Source organism: Callorhinchus milii, unplaced genomic scaffold (genome assembly GCF_018977255.1).
Source record: "Callorhinchus milii isolate IMCB2004 unplaced genomic scaffold, IMCB_Cmil_1.0 Scaffold2, whole genome shotgun sequence".
NCBI lineage: Eukaryota > Metazoa > Chordata > Chondrichthyes > Chimaeriformes > Callorhinchidae > Callorhinchus > Callorhinchus milii.
Window position 1 is genome coordinate 15,911,643 of NW_024704743.1, and position 25,708 is coordinate 15,937,350.

At 39.5% G+C, this 25,708-nt stretch overlaps 1 protein-coding gene across 5 annotated transcripts in view; it reads right to left on the minus strand.

Annotated features, from left to right (window-relative positions):
- sugct (succinyl-CoA:glutarate-CoA transferase) overlaps positions 1 to 25,708 on the minus strand; it is a 206,819-nt gene that overhangs the window by 88,952 nt on the left and 92,159 nt on the right. For 4 of the 5 annotated variants that reach the window (XM_042331868.1, XM_042331869.1, XM_042331872.1 and 1 more), the window contains exons 10-12: positions 8,227 to 8,298; positions 6,972 to 7,069; positions 918 to 1,020 (exon numbers count right to left, since the gene is read on the minus strand). The exons of the other annotated variant lie outside the window; for it this stretch is intronic. In XM_042331868.1, coding sequence (XP_042187802.1) covers positions 918 to 1,020; positions 6,972 to 7,069; positions 8,227 to 8,298 — 273 coding nt within the window. The remainder of the gene's footprint in view (positions 1 to 917; positions 1,021 to 6,971; positions 7,070 to 8,226; positions 8,299 to 25,708) is intronic. 5 annotated transcript variants of the gene reach the window in all.

A 25,708-nucleotide genomic window follows, 5' to 3' on the forward strand; every position in this document is an offset into this window, starting at 1 on the left:
TTTCTTCGACATATCAATCTCATAATTTAACCTTGACTTATCTGGGTCCTCATTGAAACCCTTTATGCAGTAATTCTTTGTTCCATCACCTGCAGAGGTAGTTTTTCCACATGCCAATCATCCTTTTACTAAAAAACAACCTGCCTGGACTTATCGGTAATTTAATAACATACAAAACTACAGGTATGATTCATGTTTTTTTTGACGGAAGGAGATAATCCAGGTCTTTTCCAGAGTGAAGGTGGATCAAAATACTGAAAGATGTTAGATGGGATAACCCAGAAGAATACTTTCAAATATGCCAAGGCAGCAGGACACGAGGGTACAGACTTAGGGTTGCCCAGGGCAATTTTAAGACAGACACCAAGTATTTATTTACAATGAAGGTAGTCAACAGTTGGGACTGGCTAACAGGAAGGATGGCTGATTCCTGGACACTGGACTAATTTAAGAAATTGCTTGATGTGATGATAGGAGGGTAGGTATTCTGGATAGATGATATCAATTGGGTAGAAAAGCATTCTTCATCCAAACCTCTTTTGCGGTCTTGTGAATTTGACATCCGCAGAAAGGCAAAACAAGGCTGCCGTTACAATGGTTGGTTGATTCTTGTGTTAGTGAATATTACTATTGTAAATCATCCTGCTGTGAGCAAAGATATATTTTGCCAGTAAACACATGAAATGGTAGTTTTGAGCAGATTCAGTAGATATATCCGCCGTAAAGCAAGAACACTAGATTTCAGTACTTTCTAAGAAAACATAGATTAGGTAAGTAATCAGCATTCATTTTAAAAAAAACTTTTAAATAAGATGGTTAATTCAAACAAATATTTTCTTTTGCACTATGTTGTTTAAATACAGCAGGAATATAATGCATCACTTTCACAGGTGGCTAAAAGAAAATGAAGAACTAACCTGAGGTTCGGAGAACACTTGCTCCATGGTGTTTATGGGACCACATGGTACGCCGTTACCTTCAAACAGCTGGAGCCAATCTCCTATTGTCTTCTCTACAAATCTAAGCATAAAAGAGTTCTGTGGTTTACACATGATGGTCTGATGTTAAAAATGCACAGCAGCACATCATTTAATTTGCAGTAGCCACAATAAAACAAGATACACATTTCTTTGCAAAGCAGAGTTCTGCCCTCGGGCTTTTAGACATCATAGTCTCCAGACCCGATGTTTCCGTGCCTTGAACACAACCCACATTTACAAAGTCAGCAAAACTTTTTTTCATCTGCGATGGTTGTTGATCCAATGATACAAATTCACATTCAGTTATAAACAGTACTTTTTAAAAACTGAGGCAGAAGATGTAAAAGTCTTATTAAATTATTTAACAAAGATTAAGTGGTTCCAAAACTCTGTATAAGGAGGATGTGTATGTGAACAAAAATACTGCATATCATTACTATAAATTACTGATCTAAAGAAAGTTATCATCAATTTTAATTTGCAATAATTGCCCTTAGGATAAGATAAATGCATTTATTTGTTTTAAATCTTAATACTACCTCCCGGTATTCAGTACAGAGAACCGGTTTGCGAGTGCCACACTCTCAGGGGATTTCTGCACTGCCTGTTTCCTCTTCCTACCATCCTAGGTGGTCACATTTGTGCAAGCAAATGGATGCACAGAGGGACACAGGGAAGAGTGTCAATGCAATTGTCATTGGGAACCCAATGGTGAAAGGAGTAGAGAAGCTTTTCTACAACCAAAGACATGACTCTCGCATGGTATGTTGCCTCCCTGGTGCCAGGGTTGAAGACATCACGGAACGGGTGCAAAACATTCTGCAGAGAGAAGGGGGACACTCAGAAGTCATGGTCCGTGTTGGGATCCATGACATAGAGGAAAAAAGTCCTGAGATCCTACAGGGAGAGTGTCAGAAGCTAGGGAAAAAGCTAAAGAGTAGAACCTCAAAAGTGGTGATCTCTGGATTACTCCCAGTGCCTCGTGCAAGCGAGTATCAAAATAGTAGGATCAAACACATGAATGCATGGCTGGAGAATTGGTGCAGAAAGGAGGGCTTCAGGTTCCTGGATCAGTGGTACCAGTTCAGGGGTAGGTGGGACCTGTGCAAGGTGGATGGTTTACATCTGAACAGGGCTGGCACCAATGTCCTCGCAGGGAGGTTAACTAGTGCTGTGGGGAAGGGTTTAAACTAATTTTGAAGGGGGAAGGGAATCAGGATGCAGCATTAGAGAGGACAAACAACTTACATAGAGGGTTGGAAGAGACGAATAGCAATATAATCAGGAGTAGTCCAGAAAAAGGAGGGATTAGATGGAGGAGAAATGCAGAGCAGACTCAGTCGGTCTTGGAGTGCATGTGCGTAAATGCACAGAGTGTGACAGATAAGGTTGGTGAGCTGCAGGCTCAAGTTGCCACATGGGGTTATGATATAGTGGCAATAAACGGAGACCTGGCTCAAACAAGGGCAGGAATGGGAGCTGAATATTCCTGACTACAATATATTCAGGAGGGAAAGGGAAGGAAAAAAAAGGACGGGGGGGGGGGGAGGCAATATTGATTAAAGACACGGTTACGGCCCTGGAAAGGGACAATGTGCTTGAGAGTCCAAAAACAGAATCTATTGGGTTAGTTAAGGAGCAGAAAAGCAGCTGTTAATCTGTTAAGTGTATACTATAGACCATCAAATACTGGGAGGGAGATAGAAGAGCAAATCTGCAAGCAGATTTCAGAAAGATGCAAAACCAATAGAGTAGTGATAATGGGAGCTTCAATTATCCTAACACAGACTGGCAAAATAACAGTGTGAAGGGCAAGGAGGGGGAAGGGTTCCTGAAATGTGTGCAGGATAACTTTCTGAATCAGTATGTTTCCAGTCAACAAGAATTCAGTTCTGGGGAATGAAGTGAAGCAGGTTTTAGTAGGAGAGCATCTGGACAACAGTGATCACAATATCATTAGGTTTAGAGTAATTATGGAAAGGGACAAGGAACAATCAAAGGTGAAGATATTCAACTGGAAGAGGGCTAATTTTCAATGAGTTAAAAAGGGACCTAGCCAAGGTGGACTGGAAAGAAAGATTGTCAGGTAAAACAGCTATTGACCAATGGGAAGCCTTCAAGGAGAGGAGATAGTTTGGGGACAAAACAAATACATTCCCACAAAGGGGAAAGGTAGGGCATCCAAACCTCCCTGGATGAATAAGTAATTGGGATTAAAATAGATACAGTTTGGGACACGACTTGTCAAGGGACTGCCAGGTTGGTGGAAGGTGAACTAGATGGACCTTGATCTTCTTTCGCCTAACTTATTCTTATGTTCTTATGCTCTTACTGGCAACTTACCCCATATATTTTTATAGATTCAATCACTGATGAACACAAAAAATTAAAGTGTAACATTTCAGGATATTGCCTTTAAGTGTTTCCCACATTCACACTGCCCAAGCTCAAAGAATTCAAAGAAACCAATGAAGCAGTCCTTCATTATTATATTATACACAGAGATGGACAAAATACACTCACACAACACACCCACACACACTCTCATGGGTCTGTCACATGCAGGGCACTAAATTAGCATTTATTTTCATTATCTCTTTATAAGGGACGAGTTTTTTTCTGACCTATCTCTTAATCTTTCAACATTTAGTGTGTATACATGTATATATGTTTTAGTAAGATTTCATTTTTCAAATAAATTTGGTCATTCACTTTATTGCTGTTTATGGGACATTGCAGTATGCATATTGGCTGCTGTGTTTGCCCACAAAGTACACGCTCACTCCACTTTACAGTATATCCGGTGAAGCGCTTTGAGATTTCTTCCTGATATGAAAAGAGCGATATCAAATGAAATAATTATTATTAATTATTGTTATCATTAAGTGGAGGAATTTAAACAATTTGTATTAATCTGTTAGAAGTGATTTAATTGTTGGGACCATTCTGTCCCAACAATTAAAGCTCCACCTATGGATGTTTTACATGAATTCAGCTATCCTTTCAATTTGTATGCAATAGCTGGAAAGAAAAGAAAGGCAGTATACATACATACATACATACACACACACACATACATACATGATGTTGTTCTAAAGGCAAGAAGCTGAGTGTACAGTCTCCCAAATCATAGCTAGAGAATAACTGGGAGAGTTGAATTTGCAACAGTATCGAGAGCTGCTGTTACGTACTTAGATGCTGTACTATCTCATGAAATGCTTAGCCAGATATCTCCACCCCATTTAACAGAATATTATCTGTTCAACTATTCAACTGCATTCACTGACCTTAAAGATTAAATAATCTTGCAGAGCAAGCAACTGTTGCAAATAACACTGTTATCCTTTCCCTCATTCTGATAAATCCAGTGACTGTTGAGCAAGACTGAACAGGATGGTGGAATTTGCATATGAATGTCATGATTGACAATGGGGACTACAAATGAGGAACAACAATATCTGCTCAAAGAAAAATGATTTGAATTCCATCATCTTTAAGGTGAAAGCAGTTTGGGGAATACTAACAAATTAAGTGGTTGTTAGTATAGTAATATTAAACCATAAGTTTTGGAAAGCTTTAAAAGTCTCAATTTCGCTAAATATAAACGTGAATTCTGACAGCTAGAAAGTTTTGCACTATGATTTACGAACTGAATTTAGCATGGGGGAATTACCCTCCGACAAGAACTTCATTCAGTAACAATATAAAAAGAACACTTAATATTTTAGTCCATTACTTAACACTGTGCTGAACAATGTAAGCCAGTAGGCAACAAAGGAATGAACAGAAGCAAACATACAATGCGTTTCTATAGAGGCAAATTAGAGGAGCATCATGATTTCATTTATTTCCACTCAGAAATTGCAACCCGAGCCTGGGGCTATACCTACAGTAAATTACAACAAACATTCTGTCCTCATTTTCTAATACTTTATTTTGCATGACCGCAACGCTGCTGAGCTGCTGGAATAATAATGCAAAGCACACATTTTGTTCTTTAAATTGCCTCAACTGGTTTAAGGCCATTGTAGGATTGTTTCATGAAAAAAATACAAGTTCCTAGTTCGAATTCCATCATCCTTAAGGTGAAAGCAGTTTGGGAAAAACTAACAAATAAGTGGTTGTTAGCATAGTAATATTAAACCATAGGTTTTGGAAAGCTTTAAAAGTCTCCATTTCGCTCAATATAAACATGAATTCTGACAGCTAGAAAATTTTAATTTAATATTAAATAATATTAAGTTTTGGAAAGCTTTAAATGTCTACATTTTGCCAAATATAAACTTGATTTCTGACAGCTAGATGATTTTGCAATATGATTTACAAACTGGATTTCGTGTGGGGAAATTACCCCTCAACAAGAAATTGCTTAATTCGGAGTCAAACGCGAAGGCAGAATTGCTCTCTGGCTCCACACATTTCTGCTAAGTGCACTCCTCACAGTGCTGAACGCATACCACTGGCAGCTTTCTAGTGTGTACCAGAAGCACAAGTGCAAAACGTTTGCCTGTTAGCCAGATGATTATGTCCAAGAACCAGAGCTATCTGCTACTTGAACGCACAAGGCTAAATGGGGTGAATTTCAGCATTTTTTTTAGAATTGAGACAAAGGTACTGGATTAGAATCCATCGGTCTACTATTTGTATTCTCAAAATACTTCAGTATTCGAGAGGGCGTCTGCACTAGTTTCTCTCAAAGGCCACCCCCCCTCCCGAATACAATCAGCCCTTACATGAGTACGCAGAACCAGGTTAGAGACCCCAGTAAATTGCAGTCTTCACATTGCAGGTCGTTGCCAGGTATCCATGCCAACCTCAGAATACCAGCTTCCCTGCCTGCCTGCTTGACCTGTCATACCAAAGCCTAGAATGCATCACAGTGACCAACGCAGACTCAGCTGAAGGGGAGGCAAACAGAGGTCTAAAGTCCTCACTCCACTGCCCTATTCAGCAAATGCCAACTGGTTCCTGGGATAGTCCAAACTTTGTTTGGGGACTTTTCCATTTTAAAGTTCTTTTTAATGCAGCCTGATTACCTCCATTCCAACGCCACATCTCCTGCCCCCACTACACACCCCTGTTCATGTTCACTCGTGAAAGAAGTTCAAACCCAGCAGGACTTTTCCTTCAAAACAGTCAGTGGGGATCTAGTTTTCAGTAGAAACATACACATAAATGTATACACATGCATAACACATACATGCAGAAACACACACAAATAGACCCTTCTCCCTTGTTTGGCATCCAAACCCGTTATTTTGAAGTACTGTGAGATGTTGATCTATAGGAAGAGCATTATATAACTGCAAATTGTTTTTGCTGTATAAAAATATACAAATACAAAGACATAAAAATACACAAACAATTGATAGGGATACAGCTACTGTTAGTTCTATAAGTAAAGCCACAGTTCCACATGAAATAGACATATAGAAGAGATCCCTGGTCTGTATTGAGTTAGCTCATATCAGACAAGGCAGCAATTAATAATAATAATCCCAAATGAGTTGGAATGTAGGGGCATATTCCACCCTAATATCTACTCTCAGAAAGGATGACGATTCTCCTGACAGACTATGTTCACATCGTTGAGACGTCTCAAAACGCTTTACAGAATATACTGTAAAATGGATTGACTGTGTACTTTGTGGGCAAAACACGGCTGCCATTGGGGTGAGAGTCTTTGATATCGCTTGGGTGGGGAGGGGGCACGGAGAGGACATCATTTGTCACCCCTGCTGAAATTATATGGGTTCCGTTATTATGCTTCCCCCCCACCCACATTGTCACATAGTTTATTGACATGACTGTCTCGGCTCATACATCTAGTAGAGAAAATGTGAAGTAAATTTCTATTAAAAGGACTGAAAATGCGTTCTGATCATCGACGTTTCTGAAGTAAGTTTCAATTGACGGTAAAAATCTTTCAGAATGGCGTTTGATTAGAATGTCTATTATAACCAGAAACGTATGCACATCACTGGCACTAACCTAGCCGACAGGACATCAATAAGTTCTCTTCTGTTCTGAACCCGGAGCTTGTTGGTTTGGTACCTGGGGTCTCCGCTCAGTGCAGGTAATGACATGAGCTTGAAAAAGAGCAAAGAGGAAAGGCCAATGATGTAACAGTCATTTTCAAAACAAATCTCTGTCTGCTATCTGTTAAACCATAGCTCGGGGCTGTTTTCTATTTTTTTTGAGTGAAGAGCTTGAAGTTACCAGGAAGAGTGATAGAGGATAGGAAACTGGACTCATTTAGGGAAAATTTAAGAGATTGTAAGAGATATGTTAACTGGCTTGTTAATTTAGTATTAAACTAAGAACATCTTCTACTCACATGGGGCAAAATCCTCCCAAATGAGTTGGAATGTAGGGGCATTTTCCACCCCAATATCTACTCTCAGAAAGGATGACAACTCTCCTAACAGACTATGTTCAATTGTATTTTTATAGCATATTCTTATGTCAAAATGTCTCATAGCACTTTACAGTTAATTACGATCAAGTGCAGTGACTGTTTCTGTAGGCAACTATGGCACACAATTGTGGCTAGCAAGGCTCCACACGCAGTCATAGGTGATTGCCAAATTCATCTGGAGGATTGTTGGGAAACTGACTTCTCTTCTCGCAAAGTGTTGTGAGAATACAAATGTCCACCTGATTGGGCACAACGGAACTTGATTTAATTTGCCATCCAAATGACAATGCAGCAACTGCCCTCCATGACAGCTTAGCTCAAATCCAGCCATGGAACTTTAACCCAAAGGAGTAACTGAATGATTCATATAATTTTTCACATCTCCAAAATTACACACTGGACATAAACAAACAGCTAATATGTAAAATACAGGATACCATTTTGGTTGTGTCTTTGGACCAGAGGTTTTGTGATTAAATCACAGTGGGTTCCCTCAATGTTTCATCTTTTGAAAGTCAATAAAATAAGTACAGGGACATGTGGGGGGGCGCGGGGGCAGAAGGTAATCTTCTTGCGGGAGGGTGGGTTGGGAGGAGCTGGGTTTGAGGAGAGATGTCTGGCAAAACCAAACAAACAGGTTTCCAGTAATCCAATGCATTGGTATTGGTTGACTAGCTTCTCTGGATCATCAATGCGAATTAGAGCCGCAGACATTCCTCAACCATACGGTTATTATCCGTATAACCAGCCATATGATTAAATAACTAACTCGTAACATTACAAGCTATCTGATATTATGTGTACATTGTTTCACAGAAAGTAGTTCACCTTGCAAATAATTGAAAATTGCTGGTCATTTCCAGCGCAAATCACAAGGAAGCCGTCCTTTGTCTTGAAAGCCTATAAAATAGGGTTTAAGTTAAAAGAAAACATGTTAAGATATATCTGCATTAATGTGTAAGGAGGGAAAAAAGCAATAGATTTCTTGTTAAGGTCTAAAGTCAGACATAAACTGGAAGAACAAGCATAAGCCGAGGTTCGACGGCCTCCTCCTCTACTGTAACTTCTATGTTACCATCAACAACACTTTCCCAAGGTCTGCAGGTAAAGACTGTAAACCAATCCACAACATCAACAGTATGCTGAAGTAATAGATTGTTTCCATTGGTCAGCAACACAGTAATAAAAGGACACAGATGTAAGATAGTCACAAAAGGATGCAGAGCATTTGGTTGGAATTAGGAAGTCCCAGGCACAAACAGCTGTTGAAGCAGAGTCCATCAATACTTTGTTTTGGTCAGCTTGGGGTCTGACACAAGCGGAAACCCATCCTCATGCTTAAGAGTACCCAAACCAAACTGAGAATTTTGTGCATCCCACCTATACATGGAAATCCCAAAGATAGATTGTTGAAATGGAATGCGGACTCTCTCCATGGAGGGACGCTTCCTGCTTACCTAATTCCGGAAAGTAATAGGCACAGGTTGGCAAAACCAAGGCTTGGGGACCCCAGAGTGTGTGGTGGTGTACTGCTGGAGTCTAACCAGTTAAAACCACATAGCTTGCCATTGATATTGCTGTTTGGAAAGTTTTCCCGCTGCTTGTCCAGCTTGGACCACGCACACTACCCTTTAGAGCTTTGGCTTGTAGGGTTAAAAGGGTAGCCCTTTGAGGGTCTCAACAACGTGATAAGGCGCTACATCAAATGCACTGATTATTATTATAACAGGAGTTGAGTGGGATGATTCCCTGCCCCCCCAGTGACTGGTAATGCACCAGGCTGTCATCAGCAGTGCTCTGGAGTAATGCGGACCCACCTGGCACAGGAACAGACTAAAATGGAGTAGGGATTATTAATAATAGTGCTTGTATTTGAGATAGTTAAGTAACTTTCATGTCTCAAAGCGATTCACAGGATTTACACAGTGATGTCTTTCAAACAGCTGTGAAGTAAACGACCAATTTTATCTACAGGATTGTGTGTCAAATATGGAGAACACCAAGGCAGACTCAATGGACTGTATGGACTGTTTGTGAGGAGCAAACAACAACTTGCATTTATATACTGTAAGCAACTTTCACGTGAGTAGCATCTCAGGAGTGCTTTAAAGGATGAGAAGGCCATACAAGTGTCCTGCTGGTGCTTCTGCCTTTCATTGTGCTGTAGTATTTTAAGATTAAGTTGTTTTAGGCATAGTGATTCGATAGTGTCATACTGTATTCCACATGATACATGATCAATAATTACACTGTATTCAGAAAGTGGCAGAGTAAAACATAGAGATTAGCTGAAATTGTATCGAAAACTATATCAAACTGCTAGATAAATGCAATTGAAAATCTGAAAAACAAACAAGTGTACCTCTCCCTGGAGGGATGCATTCTGCTTAGCTGATTCCAAAGAGTTTTACGTGCAGGTTTGCAAGAGCCAAGGCTTTAGAGAACCCAGAGTGTGCGTTGGGGCACTGCTGGATTCAAACCAGCTAAAGCTTACCATTGGCAGCACTGCCTGGCAACCTTTCACACTGTTTATCCAGCTAAGATCTCCCTTTCTATTAGGGTTTTGGGGTTTGCAGAGTTAACGGGAGCTCAAAATAACTTTGAGTTAATTCTATGACTGGAATTGCAGCTGATTGCTGGGCATAATGTGGCAGGGCTGAATTTCCTGATTCGTGTAAGAAAATAACCAAATCGATGTTGCAACTTCCCCATTAGTAGGACAAGCTGCCAAGTTTTGAAATGTTATTGGCAAGGAAAAAATGACTCCTAATACGTTCAACAACAACAACAAATTGCATTGATATGGTGCCTTTCACGTCGTTCAGTGCAACTCAGAGCTTAACCCAGACAACGACACAAGCAGGGGTCTCCGATTGCATCTACCCAAACCAACCTGAAACAGTGAAATTAAAGCTATACTCAAACTATGTTTTATCAAAGTGTGTTCCGAAAAGGTTAAAGGCAGCGATGACTGTATCAACCCTTTGTATCAACCCCATTGAGACATCCTGAAGATATAAGGCACTATATCAAATGCAAGGAATATTATTATTATTTACGGTACTTTCTATGAAGCGCTTTAGGACATCTCGAAGATGTGGTAAGCTGTAATATCAAATGCTAGTATTATTATAAATATAAAAATCCCTACATTTGATATAGCGCTTTTCACATCTTCTACTTATTTATTTATTTATTAAATAAATAAATAAATAAATAAATAAATAAATAAATAAATAAATAAATAAATAAATAAATAAGTAGAAGATGCGAAAAGCGCATTTATTAAATAAATAAATCCCACATAGGTAGGTAGGTAGGTAGGTAGGTAGGTAGGTAGGTAGGTAGGTGGGTGGGTGGGTAGGTGGAGTTGAGAGAGTGACTTCTAATTTTTTAAAAAAGTTTCAAACAAATATCAATACAGGTGGAAGACTAAAAAGGATTAAAATAAAAAGGCAGGAGGTTAGGGAAAAAAGAGAGAATCAAAGGAAAAAAGGAACAAAAATTGTGGTATTTATAAACCTTATGATTACCAAGTTCCTTATTTAAAGAATTTTGTTGAGAGATGCTTTGAAATAAACCCACATCCATCACTCCGGCCTCCTGTTCTTCCCTCGCACTACCCCACGAAACTCTGCAACTCTCTCCCTCAGTCCCACCCCTTTGCCCCATTCCTCCCCACTTTCAAATCCTGCCTCCAAGACTTTCCGTTTTGATCGTGCTTACGGTCACCTCTCCCCTCCCTCTCCCCCAGCTCGAGGTCAGACTCTGCCACTGTCAAGCGCTCCGGGACTCTACCCCACGTGAAAGGCGCTATATAAATGCAAGTTGTTGTAAATATTAACGGTAGCATCATAAAAGCTTGGGAGTGAAGATGGTGCTTTCTCCCTCCCTACCCTCAATATGTACCTGTTTGACCATACTTTTGGTCATCTTTCCCTTCCTCACCTCGCTGAGCTCCCATTCTCAGCTCCGGTGCTGAATTGTCGAGGGCTTTGGGTTGTTCTGCTGATGTGAAAAGTGTTATAGAAGTGTAAACTGTTCTGTACTGTGTTTTCAACGTGCTGCTTTACAAGACAGCGATTTAGTTAAATCAAATTCTCTAAGGTAGCATTGAAAGGTTCCCAATTGTCACCCTTTTATAAAGTGCTGCTTTAATAATAATTATACTACTTGCATTTGATATAGTGCCTCATCACGTCTTCGAGACGTCTCAAAGCACTTCACAGTAAACAGTACTGTAAACTGAATTGACTGTATATTTTGTGGGCAAAACATTTTTGAATGGAATACCAGCGCAAGAGACTCCAGGAACATGGCCTATGAAGATGGCAGTCCAGGGCTGCACTACAAAGGTGGTGCTGCCCAGATCTCCCCTGCTTGTACAGCTGGCAGTGAGTCTTGGATCCTGGTTTAGTTTATCGACTTTTTATCATAGAAACCATTTCTATTTTTAATTTGCCAAACAAACATTGTTTCAAATCTTGAAACTGCAGTCATTAGCATTTCTGCTTCAGATATTTCTGACGTTTCTGGGAAAATCATTAGTTTACCTCTATAACTCTGAGATATCTTTTGAAAATTGAACAATGAAGTGTGTTTCTCTTTGTGAGAATTTATTTAACAGCAAATCGATGACAAGCATTTACGGAAATAAACTTTTTTTTCATCTTTCTGCAAAATCCATAGAAGTTATCTCACTGAGTACAGGAATGTATTTCCTAAAAAGCATTTGTTTGTTTTATTTGAGGTTCTTTGACCACGAATTTTGAATCACCATAGAAGTTTCATTCATAATTACTTGATTTTGTACATATTATTGTACATTCACAGCGAGCTTCATTCAACCGTACACAAAATAAAATAAAAGGGCAAATGCCAGAAACAATATTTAATGAGACTTTGTTTTGACAATCTGTGGGCCATCAGCTCAAATTATTTCAAATTGGCATGTAAATTGGTACCTCTCACACAAAACCAAGATGCAATTCTTTCCTATGACGTTGAGTTAACCTTTAGGTAACCCTGTCAAAGTACTATAAATGTAACAGACAATGAATTGCCTACTAGATGTAAGATAAGGAACAATAATTCAAAAGTTAGCTGTTTTGACAAATGAAAAATGGAAACACCTTATTAAAGATCAAGAATTGAATCCGTTTATTTTAAGAACATTTTAGGAGTTCCTTGGATACAGTACATAATTCCGGAGCAATTAGCAAGTTCTCTTCAATGAGAAACCGGCACTTCTTTTATCACTCCAAACTAGAAACCGACAACGAAAGATGTCTTTTTAATGTTGTAAAGTTTGCACTGAGATCAGATCCAATCAGTGTTTGGGAAATAGTTTCCACATAATTACCGCACAATGTCTTTTTATATCGAGTTTACTGACCTGGGATCAGTGTTGATTGAAACATAGCTTTGTAAACACTTTCACAAATTGTGAGAAAAATGTTGATTGAAACATAGCTTTGTAAACACTTTCACAAATTGTGAGAAAAATGTTGTTGGGAAATGCTGAAGTACAGTGGAAAGTACAAAGCTAAGCAAAGATGGAAGGGCTCAGCTTCTGATAACACCCGCTTCCGTCTGGATTGAACCAACTAAGAATCAACATTCCAGACTTTATTCAGAGTAGTCAATTAGTCTACAGAGAGCGCTCAACATACATGAATGGCGCTAGTTAACCTGTATCCATTCAAGCAGTGAAGCGCTTTGGGATGTCCTGCTGATGTGAAAGGCACTATACCAAATGGAAAGATTATTAGGATTATTATTAAGTATTAATGTTGCCTTAACGGATTAAGGAAATTGATTTTCTTAACTGTTTCTGAATGGAGCACGTGTCACACACTGCCAGTCCATCGCAACGGAAAAAAGAAGTCAGCTAAGAAACTGATCTCATCCAGTCAGAGATAACACAGAATCGTTTCCATTTGCAGTGCTACAGGTCTGTCAACCAGACTTTGCTGGGTAAATTAAGTTTAAAAAAAACCTGCAAAAGAAATTTGTCTTGCAACTTCTTTTGGTTAGTGTAACCCAGTTATACAGAGTACTCTAGTAACATTTTAAATACACTAAAGGTCAATCTTCCCATGTGAGATGAGGGCTCCAGACTCCAACTGATCTCAGCCAGTGCATGTCTCATTTTCCATTCCTTCCCAAGCTCACTGTATGAATACAATGGCCAATAACAGATACAATCAATTAGTCACGTTAGGTCTCACCACACATGGGGTCAGAATGTCAGGCGAACATACCACAAGGAAAACAGTCAATGTTCAGTGCTCCTCTGAGTACTCATATTCCTCAGAAACCAAAGGAAAAGAAAGCACCAGTGAAAGGAGGAAAGAAGCCAATTAAGGTTTGGAAAGGGCAATAAGGAGAAAATGTGTCATGTTCCACAGCTGTGAAGCATCAAAAGGCAAGTATGTTAATTTATACCTTTGAGAGCAGTGACTTGTATAGTATTTATCTGATGGACCGCGTGGGTGTACAGGCCACTGTCAGTAACATGTAAGTCACAGGCAACAATTGTGCTGTAATACTGTGAGTATTCTGGGCACGCCAGGGGATCAGTATCCGAGCATGCTCAGAGTGATTATCAAGCCAAGGAAGATTACTGCACGCAACTAAAGCAAGCTCGGACTACATTGATGAGAAAAGTTGCTAAATACCTTCACAGCCAATCTTTCTCAATATATATTAATTGTGGAATTTTCAATCCTAAATCCATCATGCCATCTACTCTTTTGCGCACAAAACACACAGTCACTCCATTTTACAGTATATTTGTAAAGTGCTTTAAGAAGTCCTCCCAATGTAAAAAAAAACGCTATACCAAATGTAAGGAACAGTATTATATTCTTTCTGTATGTCAGTTTGAGTTGATTAATTCTTCCTTTCAGTTGAGGACTTAACCACTTTGCAAAGGATGATGTATTCAGCAAAGAGAACAATAGAAAGCACAGAATATCCATTTATCATGAGCTGATATTATTGTCCTCTAACAAAGTCAAATATCCAATTCATCAGCACACCAGATATATCCTGTGGAGTCCTGTAGCTCAGTGGTTCAAGCACTCGCCTTGGGCAAGTTTTCTTACTCCACACGCCTAATAATAATCCCTCCAAAACAAAACAATAATAAATTGGTCATTTTCAATCCACGACTGGTTGTGGGACACTGCTGTGCGCAATTGGCTGCCGCGTTTTGTCCACAAATATACGGTCAATTCACTTTACAGCATATTCTGTGAAGCGCTTTGAGACGTCTAGAAGACGTGAAGAGCACAATATCAAATGCAAGGATTATTATTATTATTATATCAGCAATGCAATATGAAACCCTCCTGAACTGTCAAAGACTGCACTCCAACCTTAGGCTCAGCATTCGAGAATTACTCCACTTCAAGTGAAGTTGACTGGTTTTCTGACATCTTCCCGACGTGAAAGGCGCTATACAAATGTAATTCTATTGTTGTTCCTCTGCAGCCAACCAGATAGCAGGTTATAGCTTTTCACAAACATGATATAGTTCAACATAATAATCATCAGCACCCTTGCATAACATCATATAAAAATTACACAACTTGCGAAAACTTTTACTTTAAACTTTTTCATACATTTGTTTACCATCTATTCCACATGATAATGAAACCCTTGGATTATATGTACCAAATCACTTATCCTAGCACCACAAAATACTGATGTTCATAGGAACACCTGCTCACAAGAGACTTGAAATTCCAGCTAGTCTTAGCTTGCAAGAGTATTTTGCGTTAAAATGTAAGATAACACAGAATTGTGGAAAATTTTTGAATTCAGTCTTGATTTGGAAACCGTTTTTTTTAAGAATTGCAGAAAAGCAACTTCTAATTAAGATTGAGTTCAAGAAATTTCCACAATTTTGTGCAATCTTGAATTGAAGACAATTCAGCATAGCAAGCTAAGATTGGGTGGAATTTTGTCCCTTATGTATTCAAGTAACCACAATAGGTTCAAACGCTTCAAAAGGCCTAAAAACAAACAGGAAACTTTTTTTTATAAACAGCATATGTCCCTGTTGTGAGTGGAATGGATTTTTTTAATTTAATATTTCAATTGCATATTTTTTCAAAACAAGATTGGATATCAGATACTGGGAAATGCTGTACATATTTTAAAATAAAACCTGATCCAGAGTGATCCCTGAAGCTTCAGATCCTTAAGATTATAGAGGAGAAAAGGGGTTTATATGTAACAGCTATTATCAATTTATTCCCGCCTGACAGGACCATCAACACCACAGTGAGAACATCTGGAGCAGTACCACAAAACAGGAATGATGGGAGCAACAGAGCTAGATGAGTGATGAGATTTTTGCGGGCAAACTTCAGATACTTGTCTGAAATTCAGTCAGTCCCATAAGTCTTACCGCTGGGTAATTCAATAATTACAGGCTCCAACTCCTTGATCAAACAAATATGCCATTCAAAGCCTCTGGGATATATTTTTTCCAAGGAGAAATTATGCACTAAATACTTTTTGGTTTGGGATAAACCTTGTTTCCATCCAGTAGTTGATAATTGTAATTCCACACGCAGGTGTGAGCAGGCTGTGTCGTTTGAAATAAATAAAGCCTGTCTCGGTTGGTAGGGAGGACTCTCGCCTCGAGGTCAGAAGCTTGTAAATTGTAGCTCACAGTCCAAGCTGAGAGTCCATTGCAATGCTGAGGGTCTGCTGCATTATTGGAGGTACAGTCCTTCTTACGAAACAAACTAATGTCCTGTGTGCCGGTTCAGGTCGATGCTACTTGTCCCAAAACATTAACAAAAAGAGAAGAGAGTTTCTTCCGGTGTCCTGGCCACCAGTCTCCCAGATAAAATTGGTTATTCACTTCACGGCTGTTTGTGGTACATTACTGTGCACAAATTGGCTACCGCCTTTGCCCACAAAATACACACTTCACTTTACAGTAAATCCTTTGAGACGTTCCCCTGATGTGAAAGGCAATACATCAAATATAAAGATTTATTAGGATTATTTAGTAGTGCAATTCCATATTGCTTGTAACTAAACAACAGTGTACATGTATGTGGTGAATTTCATACTGGGAGGATATCCAAGAGCACCTCACACAGCTGACTGGGAGGGTGGGGGAGGGAGTCCAAGCTGGTGAGGAGCTGAGGAAAGGGAAAGGTGGTCAAAACGCACTCAAAGCTCTAGAAAGGTTTGATGGTGGGGACAGGAGTCAGAGAACATCTGGGGTGGAGCTCCAAAGAGTGGGGACAATATGGCTGAAAAACCCACCCATTGATGGTGGGCAGGTTGGACAGGGGTCAATGTGTTTGTTGAATAGAGATTTTCTTTTTCTGATGTTATTCAGAGGATCCTAGCCTAAATCAATCTGCATTAAAAAGATCATTTTCAGTTTTCGACTGTGTTCCCATTTATCTGGAATCCAATACAAGATTTGACAACACACTTCAACAGCAATCTTTAAAAAATATTGACTCTTATATCATCGATAATAAAATAGCATTTTCTTCAATCTCTGAAAGTAGTGGGCACCATCATTCACCATGGCTCACCAACATACACTGAATATAGGATTGTACCTGTCATCAACAGCAAAATGTGATTACAGTGAATACCTCATAAAGTGCAATATACCTTCAAGAATGACATCATTTCCTCACAGGAAACCTTCAGCGCTCCCAAAAATGTTAAAGAGAGCGATGTACAATGTTAAAAAATAAACAAAACGACACAGATTGCAGCAAATGAGAGGTACCAGAAGGGTGAATGGATGTAACCTAATTGTGGGACACACATGACATTGATAAACTGTGCTGCATTTTGATTGTTTATGGAATCAGCTAAACCTCATGTTTGGGTTACAGGCTTGGAACTCGCTCCAATGCACCCGCGTACTGTGGTCTATTCTATTCTATTTGTTAAGCAGTTCAAAATAATAGAGTTTACCATCTTACAGACAATTTTACCTAACGGACTGATGTAATACTTACTGTAATCATTCCCAAATCAAAAGAAATTACGCTTAGATTTCAAATTGTGCAACCCCAACTGAAAAATGTGAGTGAGAGTACACAGTGTACAGTCTCTCAGTTTTCCATGGGACGTGTGTTTTTAGAAAGGTTACCAGATGTATGCAAGAACAGATTGAATTATCTGGTTGCAACAGCTGAATATTCTTTTATGAATGAATCAAGTGTTCAAATGTGTATTCGGGAATTTCAGGGGACTCTGCGTGGGTTAGAAATAACATAAACAAACAGATGTCAGTAATTAAGCAAAGGCCATGCCTGACATTAATGCAGAATCACTACAGAGCTATTTGTGCGCCTGCCATACCCACAGGAATTCCTAGCACTCAAAGATAAAGCATACTCCCTACTGTGGTATCTTTCCACATCTGCATTTAAACTGTTTAAAATATACTAGAAGCAAAAATGCGAACTGCATCATTAACATTCTGAACATTTTTTTAATATACAGATTTTACATGTATATTAGAGATTAAATAATTTTCAGAGCTGGCAGGTTTCCAAAGTAATAATAATAATAATAATCCTTGCATTTGGTATAGAGCTTTTCACGTCGGGAGGACGTCCCAAAGCGCTTCACAGAACACACTGTAAAGTGAATTGACTGTATATTTGTGGGCGAACGCGGCAGCCAATTGCGCACAGCAATGTCCCACAAACAGTCGTATATTGAAAATGACCAATTTATTATTGTTTTTTGTTTTGGAGGGATTATTATTAGGCGTGTGGAGTAAGGAAACTTGCCCAAGGTTTCGCCCTGCCTGGGATTGAACTCAGGTCTCTCGCTTGCAAAGCGAGTGCTCTAACCACTGAGCTACAAGCACTTTATACATTTTACTTTTGATGGGGATTAATATTGATTTGCCAATCATGTCACTTTATTTTCATAAATAATGATCTGCTAATATGCTAAAATATTTAATTTTGCCATTGAAACTGAGCATAGACAACTGACACAACTGTTTTTGTACTTTAAATACCCACCCTTTCTACAAAACAAACAACTCCACTCAGCAAAATATTCTGACGAAGGGTCGTGGACTCGAAACGTTGACTCACTTTCCTTCCTCCATAGATGCTGCCTGACCTGCTGAGTGTTCCCAGCAACTTCTGGTTTTGTTTCAGATTTCCAGCATCTACAGTATTTTGCGTTTTGAAAATATTCTGGGTATTTGGAGATGGACAAATTATCAATGAAGGAGCATTGGGTACTGCAATGGGTTAATGGGAAACCTAACCTTGGATCTCACAGAATTGCAAAGTCTTCAGAGTGAAGAAACTGTCCAGCATGGTATCAAATCACACCATAAGGTTCAAGCACCGTGTCCTTTTTAGGCTGGCAGATACAGGTCCCAGAGTCCTCTGTGTTTTTCCATCAGATTACACAACTCTTAAGCCTCTGAGTTTTGTTTCAATATCATGCCTCCAAATCCAAGCCGTTCGATCTCTGCAATGACTGAAGTGTGTTTGAATTCATTAGGTTTGTGGTTGAAAGTCTCAACCAGATTGAAGATTTCCTGGCAATCTGTACCATAGAAGAGCTCTGCTTGATTTGCCAAACACTGTGCCTCATGCGTGCCCAGAAATTGAGTGTCTATCCCTGCAGTAAGAAGAACAATGTCCTTTTCCTTTTGAAGCTCAGGGTAAAATACAATGGCTGTACGTCAGGTAGCTTTTGCTCTTTGCTCCATTAAAAGTCCAAAATTAGAAGTTAAAATTGAGCATCCATTTCATGGTTGTTGTGAGACACTGTGTACAAATTGTTTGCTGTGTTGACATACAAGTACAATCACTACACTATACAGAAGATCCTGTGAAGTGCTTTGAGACGTTTCAATGACATGACAAGGAGCAATATCAAATGCAAGGATCATCATACTGCATTGTCACGAGTCTCAATGCTGATGTCAATTTTAAAAATGATCTTTCACAACAGTGGAAAGAGTCCTGTCTATGATTTGACCATCATTCGTACTTCAGTACAACTAATGGAAAAAGCATTGTATGTTAAAGAGTATGCATTATAAAATATTCTGGGTGACCTGGGGTTCACAATAACAATATTACAAAACAAAAGACATAATATCATTCAACTGAGGTTTAAAAGATACATGAAGCTCTTTCCTGTCAAGATGCTTATTTGACACTTGATAATATGCAAGTTTTATCCAGATAAGCAAAACATGCTTTGGAATCTGAATTGGGTTCAGGAAAAATAGCCTCTAGCTCCAGGTGAATTACAAGCCTGTCTGGCATGAATATTCCTAATGCAGTGCTATAAGGCAACCTATATAATTAAAACTACTGACATTATCCTGATGGCAGTCCCCAATAAAATAAATAATCTAATGATCCTTGCATTTCATATAGCTTTGGACTTCTCAAAGGGCTTCACAGAATATACTGTAAGTGAATTGACTGTATATTTTGTGGCCGGAATTCAGGAGCCAATTGCGCACAGCAGTGTCCCACAAACAGTCGTGGATTTGCGTGACCAATTTATTATTATTATTTTTTTTGGAAGCAATTATTACCCCTGGAAAACCAATCCACCAATCGACTGACAACCAGGTTCCTACTCACTGCTGGTAACAACAATAACAACAACCACAACTTGGATTTATGTAGCACTCTCCATGTCAGGCAGTATCCCAGAATGCTTAATGGTAATGGTAACCGCAGAAGAAATAGCAGCTGTAATTGCTCTCCACCACTTCACAGATAAAGGGAGAAGCAGGATTTGAATTTGAGGAGTGGGGTGTTTGTTTCTGAAGTTGCTATAAACTTTCAAAGGGAGTGCTACCATTATTGAACAATGGGTGAGACTTTTGCTTCAGATCACAAAACACAAGTTGGGATTCAGAAGAGCATTCCCAATGTTTATGTGTACCAAAGCAGATAAATAAAGTAGGTGCCTTCAACTGCAGTGTTGCATTTTACAGCTCCAAGAGTTGAAGAAGACCACCCATCTGCCTTATTAAACACACACTGAAATAAACTACAGTATAATAGTAATAATAATCCATGCATTTGACATACTGCCTTATCATGTCATTGAGACTTCTCAAAGCGCTTCACAGAATATATTGCAAAGTGTATTGATTGACTGGGTATTTTGTGGGTGAAACCCGCCAACCAATTGGATACAGCAGTGTCCCACAAACAATCATGGATTGAGTGGACAATATTTTTTTGAGGGATTATTACCACCGGAAAGCGAGCCGCCGATCGACTAACAACTTCTTACTGCCCGGTAACCAGAGGTTAAAAGTTAGAACTCTGTTATAAGGAGATAGTTAAGGGGTGGAGGAAGTTCCGTAACACAATATACATCAATATGACTTGTGTTGTCACTGTACATTTGAAATGATTCCATTACCAACAAAAGTGACCTAGGGCCAAATGAAGGAGAGTGTCTTCTTTCCTCCATTCCCACATGTTTTTTGGCAAATAAAGAACCACACTGCAGCTGTGACCACGATGGATGAAAATATTAATTCTCTCAGCCATAGAGCACAGCAAGAGTCCATTCTAATCATCCACAGAATTACAAGTAAACATGCAGCCAGGAAACAAAACAACAACAACAACACAATTACATTTATAGAGCACCTTTCACATCGGGAGGACGTCCCAAAACTGATGATCATGAGATAAATGTCTTGATGGGAGATTCTCCCTATGATTGTAGTGAGATCACAAGATTAGTCTGGTGAAGAAAACCCTCCAACTCGTTCAATCTCATCCTTCCAGAACGCCCATTCTACCGTCCTCCCATCACATCAAGCTGCTTTTTAATTTTCAGTGTCCTGGCCTCTGCCACCTTTCATAGAATCATAGAATTATACGGCACAGAAGGCGGCCATTCGGCCCATCGTGTCTTGTGCCATGTCTTTCCTGGCAACCTGTTCCAGTCTTTGCTTATCCTCCACATGAAGAAAAACTTCCTGGTATCTGTCCTGAAATTGCCCTTTACAACTCAAAACCTATGTCCTCTTGTTTCACTGTCTTGATACATCTTAAAGTATTGATCTGGATTTATTTTTTCGACACTATTTAAAATGTTATACATCTTTATGAGGTTTCCTCTCCCGGGTTCGATTCCCGAGTAAAGGCAAGTTTCTTTACTCCACACGTCTCGGTTTATCTAGCAGTAAATAGGAGCCCAGTTGTTAGTCAATTGACAGATCGCTTTCCAGGGGGTAATAATCCCTTCAAAAACAAAAATTTGGTAACTCAATCCACAACTGCTTGTAGGACACTGCTGTGCGCAATTAGTTGCCACAAAATATAGTCAATTCACTTTACAGTATATTCGGTGAAGAGCTTTGAGATGTCTCAAAGATGTGATAAGGCGCCATATCAAATGCAAGAATTATTATTATTATAATTCCCTTTATCTGTAAGAGGGGTAAATTCCTAGAAGTAAAGGTGAATGCTGTATGTCAACTAGAAAATGTTTAATTGTGTATGTGTACATCATATCCAGCAGCAGGGATTATTATTGAAGAGTATGAGAAAAAGAGTCAAAAGGACAGTGAGGCACTGTCCATGAGAGGGAAAAGGGTTGGCGGCCTTGGGAAAAACAGAAAAAGTGTTACTATGATGACAGTATAATTCCTGATGAAATAATTTTTGGTTAGTACTATGGCTGTATTTCCCATGATAGCTTGCCAGGCAGTGCTCTCAATGGCACGCCATGCAGTTTTAGCCAGTTAAACTCCAGCAGTACCCAATACGCACTCTGAGATCATCAGCAGGACTTGGATAGGCAAAGTGTTCACTAGGTGCAGGGATTCTTCCCATAAAACCCTGCAAGTCAAAGTCTTAGCAGAGTCTCCCTACTCCCTCTCCCCTTGGTTCGTTGTCAGACTCCGCCACTGTGAAGCGCTCTGGCACGTATGAAGGCTGCTATATAAATGCAAGTTGTTGTTGTTAACAGGTAAGAGTGTTCCTGGCTAAACAGGCAGCAGGAAGTTGCCGAACAGTGCTTTCAACAACAATAACTTGGAGTCCTGTAGCTCAGTGGTTAGAGCACTCGCTTTGCAAGCGAGAGACCTGAGTTCAATTCCAGGCAGGGCGGCGAAACCTTGGGCAAGTTTCCTTACTCCACACGCCTAATAATAATCCCTCCAAAAAACAAAACAATAATAAATTGGCCATTTTCAATCTACGACTGTTTGTGGGACATTGCTGTGCGCAATTGGCTGCCGTGTTCGCCCACAAATATACAGTCAATTCACTTTACAGTGTGTTCTGTGAAGCGCTTTGGGATGTCCTCCCGACGTGAAAAGCGCTATATCAAATGCAAGGATTATTATTATTATTAATGTAGTGCCCTTCACACTGGGTAGCATCTCAGAGCACTTAAAATGGCAAGCTATGTGATTTTAGCTGGTTAAACAATAATAGTACCCTAATGCACACTCTGGGGTCCCCAAACCTTTTGTCTTGCCAATCTGCTCCTATTAATCTCTTGAATTGGGTAAACAATTAGCATCCATCTGGGAAAAGAGTTCACATTCCATTCTAGACACAGTGAAATTTCCATGTGGAGGTGGTACACACAGATGAAACTTTCAGTGTGGGTTGGATAGTTAACCAAAATAATATTTCCCATGATGAACTGATGTCCGCATTGATAGCCAAATGGGGCTGCGTCCCAATTAGAACGGATGTCAGGCTCTCTCCATTATATATTTTTAAAAAGTGTGTCTTCAGAGGCCCAACACGGTGTATAAGCCTTAATTGTCACAAAACTGAAGCTGTTGCAATTTAATGCTTGATGGACCACTGATGGCATTTAACAGTGCAAAAAAAATAATAACATGCATACAGTGCCCATGGTGTTGCCGCTTGAAAATGATATTCTTACACTAGCTAATGCAGTGTAATTAAACTTTTCAAGCAAAGGTAAATATTGTGACACCAGCGTGTTGTCCGCACAGCCAATATAATGTTGGGCATAAAAATGAAAAGATAATTTCTGAAGAAATTTGACTGCATTCAGGAGCAGAATCTCATCTGTCACTCACTTGCCAAGAGAGTCTTGTTAATTCAGAAATGTTCAAGGATCCGTTCGCTTGTGAAGTGGGTCAGTGTTCCACCCGTGGCCGTATTTTATCCTCTGGCTCTTTTCAAGTAAACAAATTTCTCTTCCCACTTAATTATTCCTTTTTTTAAAAAAAATTCTTTCTCACTTCCCTTTCTCTTTGCGCTCCTCATTTTAAGTCTCCTCTTTGTCCACCCCTTGTTCTCTCTCCTTCATTAGTTTAATTTTCCTTTGCGTTTGCTTTCTCTCCCTGCCCCTGTCAGAGTTAATCAATTTGTCTGGAGGCACTTGGCTCCTAAAAATAGAAGCATATTAGCCAAGTTTTAAAAAAATTTGGAACCCAGCCACAAGTTAATGAAAGTCAGGTGGCAACGGTGACTAAGTGGAACATTTTGTAGTGCCAAATAAGCCACTTACGAACACCGGCAACCAAAAGAATGAAACGTTTTAAAATGGCTTTTTTCCTCTTTTGTCCTCCCACCCAGTTTTCTCCAGTCTCTACGCTAACCATTTTTTTCTAATCTACAGACATCATTCTACCTCCTGTCGTACATACCCCTTTCCTTCTCTTAACTTGCCAAGACTCCTATCACTGTTCACCTTCCCAACTTTCTTCCTTTATGGATCAACATGCTGCAGATGGTAGGTAGATTGCATCTTCAATCTACTCATCCAACACATGCCGAAACAGTAAACTGAAACTTTCCAGGTATATAATGCTGGCACCACATCCAACTACCAAGGTATAACATTTCATTCAAAAGGAACATGTTACTTCCAGAACTTATGAGACAGAATAAGAGAGAAGATTGAGTAGCCTAGGTCTTCTCTTGAACAGAAAAGATGAGGGGAACTTGAGAGAGCAATTTAAAATTATGAAGGGTTTGGAAAATTTGGATATGGATACCTGTTTCTTAGAATCATAGAATTATACAGTACAGAAGGAGGCCATTCTGGCCATTGTTGCTGTGCCGGCTCTTTGAAAAGAGCTATCCAAATCAATCCCAGCCTCCTGTGCTCTCCCCATAGCTCTGCAAACTTGTCCTCCCCAAATAATTATCTACTTCTCTCTTAAAAGTTGTTATTGAATCGGCTTCCACCACCCTTTCAGACAATGCATTCCAGATGCGAACAATTTGCTGTGTGAAAAAATTTCTCCTCACCTCCCCTCTGTTTCTTTTAACAACTATTTTAAATCGGTGTCCTCGGGTTACCAATCCACCCGGTTTCTCCTTGTTCACTCTATCGAATCCCCTCATCATTTTGAAACTTCTATTAAGTCTCCTCTTAACCTTCTCTGCTCCAAGGAGAATAATCCCAGCTTCTCTAATATCTCCTGATGACTGAAGTCCCTCATTCCTGGTACCATCCTGGAAAATCTCCTTTGCACCCTCTCCAATTCCTTGACATCCTTCCTAAAGTATGGGGGCCAGAAGTGAACACAGTACTCGAGCTGAGGTTTAACCAGTGTTTTATAAAGGTTCATCATAACTTCCTGACTTTTGTATTCTATGCCCCTATTTATAAAGCCGGTATCCGTATGCTTTTTTAACAGCTTTATCTACCTGTCCTGCCACCTTCAAAAATTTACTCATATGAACCCCCAGGTCTCTCTGTTCCTTCAACCCCTTTAAGATTCTACCATCAGCTTATATTGCCTCTCCTCATTCTTCCTCCCAAAATGAGTCACTCCGCATTTCTCCAAATTAAACTTCATCTGCCATGTGTTTGTCCATTTTACCAGTCTGTCTATGTCTGTTTGCAGTCTGCTACAACCTCTTCACAGTTTACTACTTTTCCTAGCTTAGCATCATCTGCAAACTTGGAAATTATACTCCCTATACCAAGTCCAGGTCATTTATATAGATCAAAAACAGCAGTGGTCCCAATACCGAACCCTGGGGTACACCACTGCACACTTCCCTCCAGTCAGAAAAACAACCATTCACCACTACTCTCTGCTTTCTGTCCCCAAGTCAGTTCTGTATCTATGCTGCCACTGTCCCTTTAATACCATGGGCTTCTATTTTGCTTATATGTCTGTTATGTGGCACTTTATCAAACACCTTTTGAAAATCCATATAAACTACATCAACTGCATGCACTACCTTCATCCACCCACTGCATTACTTCATCAAAAAAACAGGTTTGTTTGACAAAATTTGCCTTTAACAAACCCATATTTTTCTAAGTGAAAATTTATTTT